This window comes from Chiloscyllium plagiosum, unplaced genomic scaffold (assembly GCF_037043375.1).
Source record: "Chiloscyllium plagiosum isolate Xiang-an unplaced genomic scaffold, Cpla_swu_hap1 HiC_scaffold_48, whole genome shotgun sequence".
Lineage (NCBI taxonomy): Eukaryota > Metazoa > Chordata > Chondrichthyes > Orectolobiformes > Hemiscylliidae > Chiloscyllium > Chiloscyllium plagiosum.
Window position 1 is genome coordinate 868,923 of NW_028270186.1, and position 12,095 is coordinate 881,017.

Here is a 12,095-nt window from a genome sequence, read left to right on the forward strand (position 1 = left end):
CCTGCACCGACATTCAATATGATCATGGCTGATCATCCTCAATCAGTATCCTGTTCCTGCCTTATCTCCATAACCCTTGATACCACTATCCTTGAGAGCTCGATCCAACTCTTTTTTAAATGAATCCAGAGACTGGGCCTCCACTGCCCTCTGGGGCAGAGCATTCCACACACCCACCACTCTCTGGGTGAAGAAGTTTCTCCTCATCTCTGTCCTAAATGGCCTACCCCTTATTTTTAAGCTGTGTCCTCTGGTTTGGGACACACCCATCAGCGGAAACATGTTTCCTGACTCCATAGTGTTGAAAATGTGTTGCTGGAAAAGCGCAGCAGGTCAGACAGCATCCAAGGAGCAGGAGAATCGACGTTTCGGGCATGAGCCCTTCTTCAGGAATCAGGCTCATGCCCGAAACATCGATTCTTCTGCTCCTTGGATGCTGCCTGACCTCCTGCGCTTTTCCAGCAACACATTTTCAGCTCTGATCTCCAGCATCGGCAGTCCTCACTTTCTCCCTGACTCCATAGTGTCCAATCCTTTAATAATCTTATACGTCTCAATCAGATACCCCTCAGTCCCCTAAACTCAAGGGTATACAAGCCCAGTCACTCCAATCTTTCAACATAAGATAGTCCTGCCATTCCAGGAACTGACCTCGTGAACCTACGCTGCATTCCCTCAATAGCCAGAATGTCTTTCCTCAAATTTGGAGACCAGAACTGCACACAATATTCCAGGTTTGGTCTCACCAGGGCCCTGTATAGCTGCAGAAGAACCTCTTTGCTTCTATACTCAATCCCTCTTGTTATGAAGGCCAGCATGCTATTAGCTTTCTTCACTACCTGCTGTACCTGCATGCTTGCCTTCATTGACTGGTGTACAAGAACACCCAGATCTCTTTGTACTGCCCCTTTTCCTAACTTGACTCCATTTAGGTAGTAATCTGCCTTCCTGTTCTTGCCACCAAAGTGGATAACCACACATTTATCCATATTAAACTGCATCTGCCATGCATCTGTCCACTCACCTAACCTGTCCATGTCACCCTGTAATCTTCTAACATCCTCCTCACATTTCACCTTGCCACCCAGCTTTGTATCATCAGCAAATTTGCTAATGTTACTATTAATACCATCTTCTATATCATTAATATATATTGTAAAAAGCTGCGGTCCCAGCACTGATCCCTGCGGTACCCCACTGATCACTGCCCGCCATTCTGAAAGGGAGCCGTTTATCACTATTCTTTGTTTCCTGTCAACCAACCAATTTTCAATCCAAGTCAGTACTTTGCCCCCAATACCATGCGCCCTAATTTTGCTCACTAACCTCCTATGTGGGACTTTATCAAAGGCTTTCTGAAAGTCCAGGTACACTACATCCACTGGATCTCCCTTGTCCATCTTCAGAGTTACATCCTCAAAAAATTCCAGAAGATTAGTCAAGCATGATTTCCCCTTCATAAGTCCATGCTGACTCTGACCTATCCTGTTACTGCTATCCAGATGTGTCATAATTTCATCCTTTATAATAGACTCCAGCATCTTTCCCACCACTGAGGTCAGACTAACTGGTCTATAATTTCCTGCTTTTTCTCTCCCACCTTTCTTAAAAAGTGGGACAACATTAGCCACCCTCCAATCCACAGGAACTGATCCCGAATCTATCGAACTCTGGAAAATAATCACCAACGCATCCACGATTCCTCGAACCACTTCCTTCAGTACCCTGGGATGTAGACCATCAGGCCCCGGGGACTTATCAACCTTCAGACCTAACAGTCTCTCCAACACCAATTCCTGGCAAATATAAATTCCCTTCACTTCAGGTCCTTCAGCCACTGTTACCTCAGGGAGATTGCTTGTGTCTTCCCCAGTGAACACAGATCTGAAGTACCAATTCAATTCTTCTGCCATTTCTTTGTTCCCCGTAATATATTCCCCTGTTTCTGTCTTCAAGGGCCCAATTTTATTCTTAACCATTTTTTTGCCTTGCACATACCTAAAAAAACTTTTACTATGCTCCTTTATATTTTTGGCCAGTTTACCTTCGTACCTCATTTTTTCTCTGCGTATTTCCTTCTTAGTAATCCTCTGTTGTTCTTTAAAAACTTCCCAGTCCTCCATCTTCACACTTATCTTAACTTCCCTCGTCAGCCACGGCCACCACTGCCTCCTCCTAGGATCTTTCTTCCTTTTTGGAATGAACTGATCCTACATCTTCTGCATTATACCCAGAAATATCTGCCATTGTTCCTCCACTGTCATCCCTGCTAAGGTATTGCACCATTGAACTTTGACCAGCTCCTCCCTCATAGCTCCATAGTTCCCTTTATTCAACTGAAATATTGTCACGACCGATTGTACCCTCTCCCTCTCAAATTGCAGATTGAAGCTTATTGTATTATGGTCACTACCTCCTAATGACTCCTTCACTTCGAGGTCCCTGATCAATTCTGGTTTGTTGCACAATACCAGACCCAGAATTGCCTTTTCCCTGGTCGGCTCCAGCACCAGCTGTTCTAAGAATCCATCTCTGAGGCACTCCACAAAGTCTCTTTCTTGAGGTCCAATACCATCCTGATTTCCCAGTCTACCTGCATGTTGAAATCCCCCATAACAACTGTAGTAACATCTTTGCGACAGGGCAATTTCAGCTCCTTATTCAACTTACACCCTACATCCATACTACTGTTTGGGGGCCTGTAGATAACTCCCAAGAGGGTCTTTCTACCCTTAGAATTTCTCAGCTCCATCCATACTGACTCTACATCCCCTGATTCTAGGTCCCCCCGCGCAAGGGACTGAATATCATCCCTTACCAACAAGGCCACCCCACCCCCTCTGCCCGTCAGTCTGTCATTACGATAGCACGTATAGCCTTGAATATTCATTTCCCAGGCCCTGTCCACTTGAAGCCAACTTCTAGTTATCCCCAAAATATCGTAGCTGCCAATTTCCAAAAGAGCCTCCAGCTCATCCATCTTATTTCAAATACTTCGTGCATTCATATATAGTATTTTTAATTTGTTACTGCCCTCACCCTTCCTATCAACCCCTACTTCACTCAACCTTACGGCATGATCCTTTTTGAGTTTTCTGCTTCGTTGATACCGTTGTCTTTCTTGACTTCCCTTGTTCTAACTTTCCCTTCAATTTCCTTCCTAAACTTCCAGTTTGTCCCCTCCCCGCCGCTATTTAGTTTAAAAGTAGCTGTGTTGCAGTAGCAAACCTGCCTGCCAGAATGCTGGTCCCCAACCTATTAAGGTACAAACCGCCTCTTTTGTGTAATTTATGCTTACCACAAAACATACCCCAGTGATCCAAGAATTTAAGTCCTTGCTTCCTGCACCAGTTCCCCAGCCACACATTCAAGTCCATTATCTCCCTGTTCCTGGCCTCTCCAGCCCAGGGAACTGGAAGCAAACCGGAGATAACCACTCTGGACGTCCTGCTTTTCAGCCTTCTTCCTAATTCTCCGAAGTCCCGCTGTAGTATGTTCCTCCTCTTCTTCCCGACATCATTTGTGCCGACATGTACCACCACCTCTGGTCTTCACCTTCGTCCTTGAGGATTTCCTGCACTCTGTCCACGATGTCTTTCACCCTGGCACCAGGAAGGCAACACACCATCCTTAAGTACCGTCTGTTGCCACAGAAATCCCGTTCAGTTCCTCTCACTATGGAGTCCCCTATTACCACGGTCCTGTGCGATGTCTGACTCCTCGGCTCTGCCTCCACACCAACTTTTGATTGACAGACCTGACCGCCTCACGGACTGACAATGTCATCTGTCTCTACTGTTTCCAAAAGATTCAACTTGTTCCCGACAGGTACGTTCCCCGGGGTCTCTTGCACCTGTCTCCTCTCTGCCTTCCTCACCGTCTGCTCTCTTCTGCTCTCTTCTGGTATGGTCGGTGTAATAACCTCGCTGAAGGTCCTGTCCAGAAAGATCTCGTTCTCTCGGATGAGCCGAAGGTCCTCGAGTTCTTTCTTCAGTGTTGCGATATGCTCGGTCAGTAGCTGAACGTGCACACACCCACTCAAATAACAATCACTTACCTTCCCAACCGGCTCTGCGCTCCGACTTCACTTCCGCCCAGCTCCCGCCGCTCTCTGCTGCAAAAAAATCTGTCATCCTTACCTGGTCTAGCCGACATGTGACTCTTAACTGCCCTCTGGGCAATTTGGGGTGGACAATAAGTGCTGGTCATTACAGAGACACCCATATCTGTGAGTGAATATATTTTTAAAAAATTGTGGTCCAACTTGCATACAAATCTACTTGCAAACAGACTCCAGAAGAGAGCCTGTTCACATCCTGGGGACTCGGATAAAGACAACAACCCTAAAGCAGCAATAAATGAGGAAATGGAAGGGATGGGCACCCTCAAGAAAATCATATTCTCCAGAGAAGTTGTACTGAGTAAATTGTTGAATCTCTGGGCTGACAAGTGCAAAGGTCCTGATGGACTTCATCCCAACGCCATAAAAGAAATGGTCAGTAAAATAGCTGATGGGTCAGTTTTAATTTTTCAAAACCCCCTGAAATTTGAGGAAGGTCCTAAAAGATTTGAAGACAACAAATTTAACTCCTTTATTAAAAAAGGGAGGATGATAGAAATTTGGAAACTACAGGCAAGTCAACCTAATATCTGTCGTTGGAAAAAGGTTACAAGCTCTTACTAAAGTTATGGCAAGATATTTGGATAAGTTCAAGAAAATCAAGCATTTGTCAAAGGTGAATCCTCTACTGGAGTTATTTGAGGGAACAATGAATCATGGATAAAGGGGAACCAGTCACGTGTTGTATTTTAATTTCCAGAAGACATTTGATAAAGTGCCACATCTAAAATTAATGTGGAAAATAGAAGCACATGTTGTAGTGGGTAGCATATTGGTATGGTTAGAAGAATGACTAGCCAACAGGAAACAGAGTAGGTGTACATGGGTCTTTTTCAGATTGGCAAGATGCAACAAGAGATGAGTCACAGGGTTACATTAATAAATGGATAAGGCCTGGCAAACTGAATTTAAAGTGGCAAAATGTGAAATTGTTCATATTGGCAGGAAGAATAAAAATGACGCATGTTATTTCTATAGTATCAGATTGCAGAGCTCTGAGGTGTAGAAATGTGGGTGCTCTCAGGTATGAATCGCAAAAGGCTTCTATGCAGGTACAACAAGTAATTATCAAAGCAAATAAAACAGCACCAGATATTGCAAGGGAAATTAAACACAAAAGTTGGGAGGTTATTCTTCAGTGACAGTTGGCATTCTTGAGACCATATCTGGATTACTGTGCACAGTCTTAGTCATCTCAAGGAAGGATATATATACATTAAAAACAGGTTCATTGAAGGTTTACTAGAATAATGGTGAATTGGTAAATTGAATAATGGCCTCGGAACACTTCAACTCCATGGCATGAATGTGGAGTTCACCAGTTTCCTCATTTCCCCTCCTCCCACCCTACCCAAGTTGCAAACTTCTAGTTCAGCACTATCCTCGTGACTGTCCTACCTACCAATCTCCCTTCCCACCTATCCGGTCCACCCTCCCCTCCGACCTATCACCTCCATCCCCACCCCCATTCACATATTGTACTCTTTGCTACTTTCTCTCCCCCCCCCCCCTCCTCCCCACTTATGTCTCCACCCTGGAGGCTCCCTGCCTCCATTCCTGATGAAGGGCTTTTGCACGAAACGTCGATTTTCCTGCTCCTCGGATGCTGCCTGACTTGCTGTGCTTTTCCAGCACCACTCTAATCTAGACATTTGGTCTATCTGTCCATACGAACTGTCAGAAGAGCATCCCACTCAATCCTATTCCTCCATTGCCCACAGCTAATCCACCTAGCCTGTGCATCCCTGGATACTACATGGCCAATCTACTTAATCTCCACATCTTTGGATGGTGGGAGGAAACTGGAGCACCAGGAAGAAATCCATTTAGACAGTCGCCTCAGGGTGGAATCGAACCCAGATCCCTGGTGCTATGAGGCAGCAGTGCTAAGCATTGAGCCACCGTGCCACGCTGAGAGTTTCTGATAAGATGGAGAAAACAGAGTCTCTAAATATTTTTAAGGCAGAGATGGGTACAGGTCAAGGGATAGATGGGAATGTGGCTTTGGGGTTATAATCAGATCAATTATCATCTTATTAGATCGCACAGCAGCTCAAAGGGCTTAATAGCTATACTTTGTATGCTCAATGTTTTCTTCTGTTTGTCAACAACAGGGTGAAGTTGAAATTTACAAATCAATGATTCGGCCTCAGCTTGAGTATTCTGCACAACTTTAGACACATCAGGAAGGAAACAATTGACGTTTACCAGCATGATGTCTGGGATGAAGGAATTTGGTAATGTGGAGTAATGGAAGAACCTGCCATCATTCTCCTTTGAGCAAAGATATTTAAAAGGAGGCCTGATTCCATTTTCAAAATTAACAGGGTTTTGTTCAAGCAAGTAGGCAGAAATCATTTCTTCTGGAAAGTGAGATCATAGGAAACCTGACGAAGGAGCAACTCTCTGAAAGCTTGTGATTTCAAATAAACCTATTGGACTATAACCTAGTGTTAACTGACTTCTGACTTCATACAGAGGGTCATTAAGACCTAGAGGCAGCACCATGGATAATGTATTGGAAAAGAACTAATTATAAAGCTTTGGGGAAAAAACGTTGGGGTGTGGACCTGGGTTGGACAACTGCAGCAAGAAGCCAACACAGGCACAGACTGGGTCCAATGACTTCTTCCTGTGTTGTAACATTCTAAGATTCTAAGAATGACTCACAATGGGGGTCATTCATAACCTCAATTAGTCTGAAAAGTAACACAGTGAGGACACTAAGAACAACGAGATAATCTCAAATACAATGGGAAAATCACGTGACATTAACTTTTTAAAAGGTAACTTCAGCAACTTCGGTGAAACCAACAGTGACATCAGGAAGCCAAGCCACAACTGCCGTATCATGAGCCAGGACATGTGGTGGGGCGCGATTGGTTCCTCGTTCACCGTCTTCATTGGAGGCATGCTGTTTATCCTCTTATATAGAGGCCTGAGGACTGCTTGTGATCTATTATCTGGATTTACTCATGGACATAAAACAAAGGTAAATTAGGGAACATCTGATTTGTGATTGAAATAACTCCACAGAGGCTGGTGTCCGTCACCAAACAAACTTTTATTTGTACATGAGCAGTCCTTGACTTTAAGACTGCTTCATTCAGGCTCAGCTCTCACAGTGTCAGCATCTCTGACACTTCTGTTTCTATCTGTCAGCCAGGGCTCCCTGATTGGAGCAGATTAACAGCCCCAAACAGGGGACTCAGATTCTCTGAGGTCCAGCTGGCTGAGTTTGTTCCAAGCAATGTTTGCTCTTTTAAAGAAAAGAGAAGCTTTGAACTTAGACAACACTGTAACTTCTCAAACTATCTAAGTGGGTTTTGTTCTTGGATTAATGTGGCAGCCCACATCATGGCTGCACTCCATGTGAAGATAAAGAATAACAACAGCAGCTAGATCGCAGTGCAGTTGTTAGGTCAGTGCAAAAATGGCATTAAGTCTGCAGAAGAGTGAGCTCATACATTTGGGTAAAGCAACCAAGTCAGTAGAACACACGATGAACATGAGCATGCTGATCAGAGATGAGGAATCTTGGATCCACAGATCTCTGAAAGTAGATGGAGAAAGCGGATTGAGGTCAATAATTTTCTGCCTGATATGATCTCCGCACCTGGGGAAATGAGGTAGGTCCACCCGCCTCCGAGATAACAGGAGGTTAAGAGATGGAGCACAAGAGGATGGCAGAAGAAATAAATCTTGGCATGGGAAGATGTGTGGTGTACTGCCTTCTTGCTTGAGGTAGTGGTGCTCTCTGATGGGTTTGAAGCTGAGGATTAGGCAGGAGGCATTGATTGTGATAAATGAGGACTTCGGGCAGCCCAAAAGGCTTCATCAAGAATGAAGTGTTTTTCAGTATAGATGACACGCTGCTGTCCCTGGGATGGAACTTGAACCCATATGTTTCTAATTAGTGTGGCTGAAAACGGGCATGTCTCAGACCTTATAAAGGATTATAAAAGCATGATGGGCACAGACAAGCTTAATAGCCAAAATCTTTCTCCAACAGTTGGAGAGTCCAAAACTTGAGGGCATAGGTTTAAGGATAAGGGGGGAAAGGTTTAAAAGGGACCTGGGGGGGTCACTTTTTCACACAGAGGATAATGCGTACATGGAACAAGCTGCCAGAGAAACTGTTACATTTTAAAAAAACATTTGGACAAGTACATTGATAGGAAAGATTTAGAGGGATAGAGTCAAATGGGAGTCGTTCAGTACAAGAAGGGTAGTAGGGATATTCTGGGTAACTACAGACCAGTGAGCCTGACGTCGGTGGTGGGGAAGTTGCTGGAGAGGGTACTGAGGGATAGGATCTATTTATAATTGAAAAGAATGAGCTTATCAGTGATAGGCAACATGGTTTTGTGCAGGGGGAGATCGTGCCTTACCAACTTAATAGAGTTCTTCGAGGAAGTGACCAAGTTGATAGATGAAGGAAGGGCTGTTGATGTCATATACATGGACTTTAGTAAGGCATTGTAGACTAATGGAGAAAGTGAAGTCACATGGTGTGCAGGGTGTTCTAGCTAGGTGGATAAAGAACTGGTTGAGCAACAGGAGACAGAGAGTAGTAGTTGAAGGGAGTTTCTCGAAATGGAGAAAGGTGACCAGTGGTGTTCCACAGGGGTCAGTATTGGGGCCACTGTTTTGTAATATACATAAATGATCTGGAAGAGGGCACTGTTGGTATGATCAGCAAGTTTGTAGATGACACAAAGATTGGTGGAGTAGCAGAAAGCATAAGGGACTGTCAGAGAATACAGGAGGATATAGATAGACTGGAGAGTTGGGCGGTAAAGTGGCAGATGGCTTTCATTCCAGACAAATGTGAGGTGATGCATTTAGGCAAGTCTAATTCTAGAATGAATTATACAATGAATGGAAGAGCCTTGGGAAAAGTTGACGGGCAGAGAGATCTGGAAGTGCAGGTCCACTGTGTGCGGAAGGTTGCTGCACAAGTGGATAGAGTGGTCAAGAAGGCATATGGTATGCTTGCCGTCATTGGACGGGGTATTGAGTATAAGAGCTGGCAAGTCATGTTAAAATTGTACAAGACATTGGTTCGGCCGCATTTAGAATACTGTGTACAGTTCTGGTCGCCACATTACCAAAAGGATGTGGACGTTTTGGAGAGGGTGCGGAGAAGGTTTACGAGGATGTTGCCTGGTATGGAAGGTGCGAGCTATGAAGAGAGGTTGAGTAGGTTAGGTTTATTTTCACTAGAAAAAAGGAGATTGAGGGGGGACCCTGCTTGAGGTTTACAAAATCATGAAGGGTATAGACAGGGTGGATAGAGACGAGCTTTTTCCCAGGGTGAAGGATTCAATAACGAGAGGTCATGCTTTCAAGGTGAGAGGTGGAAAGTTTAAGGGGGATACACGCGGCAAGTACTTCACACAGAGGGTGGTGGGCATTTTGAACGCGTTGCCAGCAGAGGTGGTAGAGGCAGGCACGGTAGATTCATTTAAGATGCGTCTGGACAAATACATGAGTAGGTGGGGAGCAGAGGGATACAGATGCTTAGGAAGTGACCGACAGTTTAGACAGTACATTTGGATCGGCTCAGACTTAGAGGGCCAAAGGGCCTGTTCCTGGGCTGTAAATTTTCTTTGTTCTTTGTTCTTAGGAAGCCTGATTGGCATGGACGAGTTGGGCAAAAGGATCTGATTCCAAGCCATATGACTCTATGACTGTATAAATTGGATGAGATTGTATCCTGAAATACTTTTTCAAGTCAGTACCTTTAATTAATTTCTTCCTTCCTTTCCTTTGAACTAGTGGGCAAGAAGGAAAAGACAAAGTCATGAAATCACTATCACTGGAAAGCACAAGATCAGCAACGTTGTCCTGGAGAAACGAGTTCAGGGATTGACACCGGAGGTATAGTTTGCCACCATCATGCTTGTGTTTATCGAACATCCTTCACAATCCCAGGATATTCCAAACAGCATTACAGCCAATATAGTTCTGAACTACAGTCAGTGTGGTGATAGCCAATCTGTGTGACATCCCACAAGCAATGTGATCATGAGCTTTTTCGGGACCTTGATTGCAGGATAAATATTGACCAGGACAGCAGGGAGAATTTACATCTCATTCAAAAGTCAGCCCTTTCAACGCCCTCAGAAATGTCAGCCTGGTTTATGCGCTCAAGTCTCTGGAATCACAGAACTGACAGGGTGCAGAAGGAGGCCATTCAGCCCATTCTATCTGCCCAGCTTTCACAATCTGCATCCCACTTAGTTCTCCCTACCTTCTCTCTGTAACTGTGCACATTCAAAGAACTGTCTAATTCCCTTTTGCAAGTCTCACCTGAACCCGCCACCACCCTCTCAAGATAATGTATTTTGGAAGCTAAATAATTATATCATGAAAAGGCTTTTGCTTCTTTTACAAATTACTTTAAATCTACACCCTCTCATCCTCAATCCTTTCACCAGAGGGAACGTTTTTACTCTTCCCAGACCTCTCATGATTTTGAAGGCTTCCGTTCTTCCCAAGTCTCATCTTCTCCAGTCTGTCTTCATACCTGAGATTCCTCACTTCTGGAACCATTCTGTTCTGCACTCTCGCCATTGTCTTCACATCCTTCCCTACACAGAGCTCCGGCTGAGACTGAACTGGTGTCTTAAACAAGTTCAACATCACTGCCTTGCTCTTGTGGTCTCTGCTGCTATTAGAAAAAACTGAGGAGATTGTGTGCTTTCTGAACTTCCCTCTCCACCTGTCCTGCTATCTTCAAGAACTTATGCACAAATACACCCAGGTTCCTCTGCTCCTGCATCCCCTTTAAAGATGTTTTTATCGTGTCATTCATTTCATATTGTCTCTCCATTTATGTTCTACTGGAGTTAATCACAAAGGTGTTATTTATAATGTTAAACTTCATGCTTTGGGATATGCTACTGTCATACAAGAATATTTGTCTTGCAAATAACAAGCCTACCTCAGAATAATCGAATTCTAGGGACTGTTTGTAGCTGCTGAAATGTTCCACCTTGCCCTAGTTTCTGTACAGTGTGAATGGCTGGTAAAAGCTCTTGGCAGTGTCCATTGTCTGGTGGCACAAAGCACAGAATCCCAACAGTGTGGAAACAGGCCCCTTGGCCCAACAACTCCACACCAACAAACATGTCCACTGCAAACAGTGAGTCCATGCCCTTAAACTAAAGAGAGAGCCAGACAGAGTGTGAGTGAGGGAAGGAAACAGACTGAGATAAGAGAGTGAGTATGTGACTGAGAAATGGGCAGAGAGGGAGAAAGAAATGGCTAGAGGCAGACAGTCAAACACAAAGGAAGGAACAGAGACCGAATAGAGAAAGGGAAGTGAGCGTAAAGTTTAGAGCACGAGGGAGACAGAAAAATGAAGGGAAACAGACAGTTGGAGAACGATAGAGACAAAGAAAGACAGTCAGAATGAGGGACAAATATATAAACAGACATTGACAGAAACAGAAATCAGGAAGTGAAAGGCTGAGACACAGGAATTTAAGAATTTTACGTGAGCTGGGTCAACAGTACATCCATTTTCATTTAACTGTTGATAGGAAGGTGGAAAAGAAGGTATGGACACAGCTCTTTGTAAAGTCACAGGATATGCCATTGACCAAAACAGTGAATGAAATGTATGATTTGCGCAATCAGTTTGGTGTTGGTTAAAGGGAAAGGAAACAAATAGAAAGCATTCCTCATCCTGCAGCGCATTGCACTTCAATGTCTGTCCTCTCAGGTTGCCATCACCCAGGACCCCAGAAATTAAAAGCTTATCCACAGAACAATGCAGCAAACAAAATGCGGGAGAAAAGCCACTGGTCAGTTGAAGACACTGCGTTTGCAAAAGATTGAGAGCACCCTTATATCTGAGTTATGAAGGTCTTGGACTTGGGGGAAAGAATGGCTGTTTACCTGAGAGCCATGGATCAGTCAGTTATAAAACATTGATGCAGATTTCTGATTGGCAGCTGGTGGGAAA

The 12,095-nt window shown here is 44.3% G+C and overlaps 1 protein-coding gene across 1 annotated transcript in view; it reads left to right on the top strand.

Moving 5' to 3' along the window:
* Positions 1-7,553: 7,553 nt before the first annotated feature.
* The window catches only part of LOC122542962 (calcium-activated potassium channel subunit alpha-1-like), a 109,033-nt gene continuing 104,491 nt past the window's right edge, over positions 7,554-12,095 (top strand). Inside the window, exons 1-2 of the mRNA XM_087984288.1 lie at positions 7,554-7,679; positions 9,902-10,003. Of these exons, the coding sequence (XP_087840414.1) occupies positions 7,554-7,679; positions 9,902-10,003 (228 nt within the window). The remainder of the gene's footprint in view (positions 7,680-9,901; positions 10,004-12,095) is intronic.